This window comes from Balaenoptera ricei, unplaced genomic scaffold, assembly GCF_028023285.1.
Source record: "Balaenoptera ricei isolate mBalRic1 unplaced genomic scaffold, mBalRic1.hap2 scaffold_729, whole genome shotgun sequence".
Lineage (NCBI taxonomy): Eukaryota > Metazoa > Chordata > Mammalia > Artiodactyla > Balaenopteridae > Balaenoptera > Balaenoptera ricei.
In genome coordinates this window covers 64,728-70,657 of record NW_026777916.1, presented here as the reverse complement: position 1 = coordinate 70,657, position 5,930 = coordinate 64,728, and the positions used below count along the sequence as shown (strand labels likewise).

Here is a 5,930-nt window from a genome sequence, read left to right as displayed (position 1 = left end):
CCTGCCTCATCTCATGGACTTTAGTCACCCCATCATCTGCAAAGTTTGCAAAAACAATTTTCGGAAAATGGAGTTCTGATGAATAATGGAATTCTGAGCAAGTGACAAAGAAGCACAAAACAAAACAAACAAATGCCAACCTTAACTTTCAGTTAAAGTTAAAAATTTCTGCCGGCCCGCGGCGGCGGCGGCGGCGGCGGCGGCGGCGAAGGGGCTTTTTACCCGTAGTTACCCAGCTGCGGCTGCCGCGGCGGGATGGTGTAGCCGGGTCTCCGGCAAGGCGGCGGGGCTCGGGCCGGGGCAAGGCGGCCTGGAGGGCCGACGCCGCCTGACGGGCTCGGGTACAGGGGCAGCACGCTGAGGGGGCGTCGCCGCCGCCGGCCCCCGGCGCCGCCGCGGGAGGCCGCGCCCGCCATGGCGGCCCGGGCGGTACTGGACGAGTTCACGGCGCCCGCCGAGAAGGCGGCGCTGCTGGAACGGAGCCGCGGCCGCATCGAGGGCCTGTTGGGTGTGAGCCTGGCCGTGCTCGGCGCGCTCGGGGCTGAGGAACCGCTCCCTGCGCGCATCTGGCTGCAGCTCCGCGGGGCGCAGGAGGCGGTGCACAGCGCCAAGGAATATATTACAGGAATCTGTGAACCCGAACTAGAAGAAAGAGAATGTTACCCCAAGGCCATGCACTGCATTTTTGTTGGGGCACAGAGCCGGTTTCTGAAGAGCTTGATTCAGGACACCTGTGCCGATCTCTGCATTCTCGACATTGGTCTTCTTGGCATCAGAGGAAGTGCCGAAGCTGTGGCCATGGCTAGGAGTCACATTCAGCAGTTTGTAAAGCTCTTCGAGAATAATGAGAACCTACCCAACAGCCAAAAAGAATCAGAGGTAAGAAGGGAATTTAAACAATTTGTTGAAGCTCGTGCAGACAGTTACACGATGGACTTGTTGATTTTACCCACTTCCTTGAAAAAAGAACTTTTGGCACTCACCCAAGGTGAGGAGAATCTATTTGAAACAGGAGATGATGATGTAATTGAAATTAGAGATTCTAAACAAACAGAGTTTACACAGAATGCTGCCACAGGGCTGAATATTTCCAGAGATGAAATTGTTTTGCAGGAAGAGGCAAGAAATAAAGCTGGGACTCCTGTTTCTGAGCTTACAAAACAAATGGACACAGTCTTTTCTAGTTCACAAGATGTACTTTTTGTTCCAATAAATGGTGTAACGCCAGATGAAGAGGCGCTTTCCAAAGACAGAGTTTGTCACAAGAGGAGGTTTTCTGATTCTGAAGAAAGGCGTACCAAGAAACAGTTTTCTTTGGAAAATGTTCAAGAGGGAGAGCTTTTACATGATGGTAAGACATTAGCTGGAAGTGTAATCATTGACCTATCTGATTCTTCTACTGATGCCGAAAATTTAAGTCCAGATGTAAAAGACACTACTGAGGAAATGGAATACAACATCCTTGTAAACTTTTTTAAAACCATGGGCTATTCCCAAGAAATTGTAGAAAAGGTCATTAGGGAGTATGGGCCATCTACTGAACCATTATTACTCTTGGAGGAAATTGAAAAGGAAAATAAAAGATTCCAAGAAGACAGAGAATTTCCACCTGGTACTGTGTATCCAGAGACCAACAGAACCAAAAATAAAGGTGTTTGTAGCAGCATAAATGAGCTTACAGCAGATTCCACTCCAAAGAAAACACAGACTCACACACAGCAAAATATGGTAGAAAATTTTTCTCAGTTACCATTCAAAGTAGAATCGAAACCATGTACCTCAAATTGCAAAATTAATACTTTCAGAACAGTGCCAATAGAACAGAAACAAGAAATCTGGAGTTCAAATCAGAACTACATTTGTAATATAGCCCTTGAAACTGATGGCCTTTTACCCTCTCTAGCCCCTTCAAGTCCCAAAGAAATTGTCAATTTTGTTTCAAGAGGAGCTTCAAGTCACCAGCCCAGAATTCCAGTTTTTCCTGAAAATGGTGTGCAGCAGCAAGCAGAACCCTTGCTTCCAAATAATATGAAGTCTGCCTGTGAAAACCGCTCGAGGTGTTGTACCTCTCCTCAGTCTAAACCAAATTGTCCACCCCTTTCTCCACCAGTGCCGCTGCCCCAGCTGTTACCTTCAGTTACCGATGCAAGGTTGGCAGGACCTTCTGAGCATATCGATTCCTCAGTTACTGGGGTTCAAAGATTTCGCGATACTCTGAAAGTACCCTACAAGCTGGAATTAAAAAATGAACCAGGGAGAACGGATTTGAAGCACATTGTTATAGATGGGAGCAATGTTGCAATTACGTAAGTCCATTCTCTTCAAATTACAGTTTTCAATAGGCCTCTTAGCCATGTCTCAGAATTGCATGTGTTTGTAGGAACTATCCTGTGCGTCTGTGTAGTTGACCTATAGCCTTGCCTGACAAAAAGAAAGAAGAAAACAGCTGATTGGGAAAGTTTTGTCATTCCATCCTCTGGCATCGTATAAACTTTCTTCACTCTGCTGAACCTGTATTTCTGAGAGCAAGGAATGATAGAAAACTTGCCTTTTCACATTGCATTTCCCAGTAATAAGCAGTAAAGAGACTTTTAAATCCTTAGGTTCTTAATGCCATGAACACCATTAGGTTTTGAATACGAGGATGAAGCTTAAGACAAAAAAGATTTTTTCTTTTTATGTATAGCATACCAGGTCTTTAGCCATGTATGTGCAGGGATAATAGGTGTGATGTACTTCTGTTATACTTTTGTTGATAGAGTGATAGCAATTTCCTTTCTAAGGAAATTCTTCAGTTTGAGCTTCTTTATGGGCCTCTGCTCCTACTAAAAGTTTGTATATTTGTTTTTAGTAAAAGGAGTTAAATGATCGTTTCTATTTAGCCTGTCTTGGAACCCTCTTAGGATTCTGATTTTATACTTCCAGTGTGGGATTGGATTTGTTCTCTAAGGGGCGGTTTGATATAGTGACTAAGGAGAGTTTGGGGGTCAGAGAGTCTCCACCTCACTGTGGGCCAGCTGTTTGACATCAGGAGGGTTTCGGCCTCCTGAGTTTCACTTGCTACAGCCTTTTGCCCTGTCCTAAAGGACATCTTTATCGCGCCATTTCAACAACTGCTAGGTGGTCTCCCTCCGGTTTTCAAAACCAGTCACTCCACTGATTTTGAAGAAGTCTTCAAGGTTTAGCATTGAAGTAGCTGCAGTTCAAGAAAAGGGGCACCTGGACACGGAATGAAGTCATTGAAATACAGTTGGCCCTTTAACGATGGACATGGAATGAAGTAGTTGAAATACAATTGGCCCTTTAACGATGTGGAGTTAGGGGGCACCGGCCCTCTGCCCAGGCAAAGTAACTTTACCATTCAGCCCTCCATAAAGCTGTTCTGCGTCCTCGGATCATACAGTACTGTAGTATTTACTACTGGAAAAAATAATCCACGTTTAAGTGGACCTTGAAGTTCAAACCTTGTGTTGTTCAAGAGTCAGCTGTACTTTTCTGAATTGCTGAATGTTTATGTGACCTCTTTCCTAGGAGTTCTAAAAGATCAGTTAATCCCCTGATTTTTCAGGAATACTTGATAAAATTGAAAAATAAAGTGAATTTTATTATTAAAAAAAAAAAAAAAAATTTCTGCCAAGCCAAAACCTCCCTTGCTCTACTTTCCCTTGTCCTATAAAAAGCCTGATCCTACTTCAATGCCGGAATCATCTGGTCTTCCAGTAGCCCCGATGCTCACCAGCTGAATAAAGCCTTTAACAAATTTTATTCTGTCATGAAAATCATTTTGTTTTGACAAATAAGGTATTCATTATAGACTTTCATTTATCTTTTCTCTCTAGAGTCATATTTTCTTCTTTTTATTCATTTCTGCTGTTTCATTCTGATTTTAGAAAAAACTTTTATTCTTCCTTGGCTTCCTTTGAATTTTTTACTGAATATTTTTTAGATTTTATCTTGCAAATTATAAATATTATACTTTTTCTTTTCTTAGGCAGTTTTAATATTTTAACAAGCATTCTAACTTGAAATATAAAGTTTATCAACACCCCTAAAAATACAAAGATTTAGACCTTTGTAGCTGCAATCACTTTTAAAAATTGGCATTACTAATTTATTATTTATATTTATGTTGTTTTGCTTAATCCCACAATTAGATATTTGTGTTTGTGTTTTTGTTATTTTTGTCAAATAAAATTATTGCTTGTATTATGTATTTTCTCATGATATATTTTCTAATATTTGAAATTTCTATCCAGTTAATTATCTTTCATCCTTTATCTATTTTTTTTGTGAGTTGTACAATAAAAAACTGAAATTAGTTATATTTATTGATAACAGTAGAGTCTATTGTGAAACGATAATTGTGAGTTACTGAAATAGGGGGGAAATTGAGACCATTGCAGTACACAAAGTCTGGAAACTTAGATGCCAATATGCTGGAGAAATCGTCTAAATGAGTTATAAAAATCACCAAGAATTACAACTGGGGTAGCACTGAAAAAGGTGACTATAATCTAGTTTCTAAGACATTCAAGGAACAATAACAGGGTTTGGCAGATGACTATTACAAGGAAAGGTAGCAGTCAGTATGACAAGATGTACTGTCATAACATTCTTTTTTTTTTTTAATTTTTATTTATTTATTTATTTTATTTTTTGGCTGTGTTGGGTCTTCGTTTCTGCGCGAGGGCTTTCTCTAGTTGCGGCGAGCGGGGGCCACTCTTCATCACAGTCCGCGGGCCTCTCACTGTCACGGCCTCTCTTGTTGCGGAGCACAGGCTCCAGACGTGCAGGCTCAGTAGTTGTGGCTCACGGGCCCAGTTGCTCCGCGGCATGTGGGATCTTCCCAGACCGGGGCTCGAACCCGTTTCCCCTGCATTGGCAGGCAGATTCTCAACCACTGCGCCACCATGGAAGCCCCCATAACATTCTTTTTTATTTTATTTAAACATCTTTATTGGAGTATAATTGCTTTACAATGGTGTGTTAGTTTCTGCTTTATAACAAAGTGAATCAGTTATACATATACATATGTTCCCATATCTCTTCCCTCTTGCATCTCCCTCCCTCCCACCCTCTTATCCCACCCCTCTAGGTGGTCACAAAGCACCAAGCTGATCTCCCTGTGCTATGTAGTTGCTTCCCACTACTTATCTATTTTACATTTGGTAGTGTATAAATGTCAATTCTACTCTATCACTTCATCCCAGCTTACCCTTCCCTGTCCCTGTGTCCTCAAGTCCATTCTCTACGTATGCGTCTTTATTCCTGTCCTGCCCCTAGGTTCACCAGAAACTTTTTTTTTTTAGATTCCACATTTATGTGTTAGCATATGGTATTTGTTTTCTCTTTCTGACTTACTTCACCCTGTATGACAGACTCTAGGTCCATCTACCTCACTACAAATAACTAAATTGTGTTTCTTTTTATGGCTGAATTTTATTCCATTGTATATATGTGCCACATCTTCTTTATGCATTCATCTGCTGATGGACACTTAGGTTGCTTCCATGTCCTGGTTATTGTAAATAGTGCTGCAATGAACAGTATGGTACATGACACATTTTGAATTATGGTTTTCTCAGGGTATATGCCCAGGAGTGGAATTGCTGTGTCATATGGTAGTTCTATTTTTAGTTTTTTAAGGAACCTCCATACTGTTCTCCATAGTGGCTGTATCAATTTACATTCCCATCAACAGTGCAAGAGGGTTCCCTTTTCTCTACACCCTCTGTAGCATTTATTATTTGTACATTTTTTGATGATGGCCATTCTGACTGGTGTGGGGTGATACGTCATTGTAGTTTTGATTTGCACTTCTCTAATGATTAGTGATGTTGAGCATCTTTTCATGTGTTTGTTGGCAATCTGTATATCTTCTATGGAGAAATGTCTGTTTAGATCTTCTGCCCATTTTTGGATTGGGTTGT

General features: G+C 41.5%; 1 protein-coding gene across 1 annotated transcript; it reads left to right on the top strand.

The window, feature by feature from the left end:
* The first annotated feature begins 214 nt into the window (after positions 1–214).
* LOC132358945 (NEDD4-binding protein 1-like) lies at positions 215–2,339 on the top strand. Its single transcript, XM_059912176.1, has one exon. The coding sequence runs from the start codon at positions 415–417 to the stop codon at positions 2,308–2,310; it is 1,896 nt and encodes a 631-aa protein (XP_059768159.1). The 5' UTR covers positions 215–414; the 3' UTR covers positions 2,311–2,339.
* Positions 2,340–5,930: the final 3,591 nt, after the last annotated feature.

Coding starts and splice junctions, on each gene's coding strand:
- LOC132358945 (XM_059912176.1), top strand. CDS start 415: ATGGCGGCCCGGGCGGTACTGGACGAGTTCACGGCGCCCGCCGAGAAG.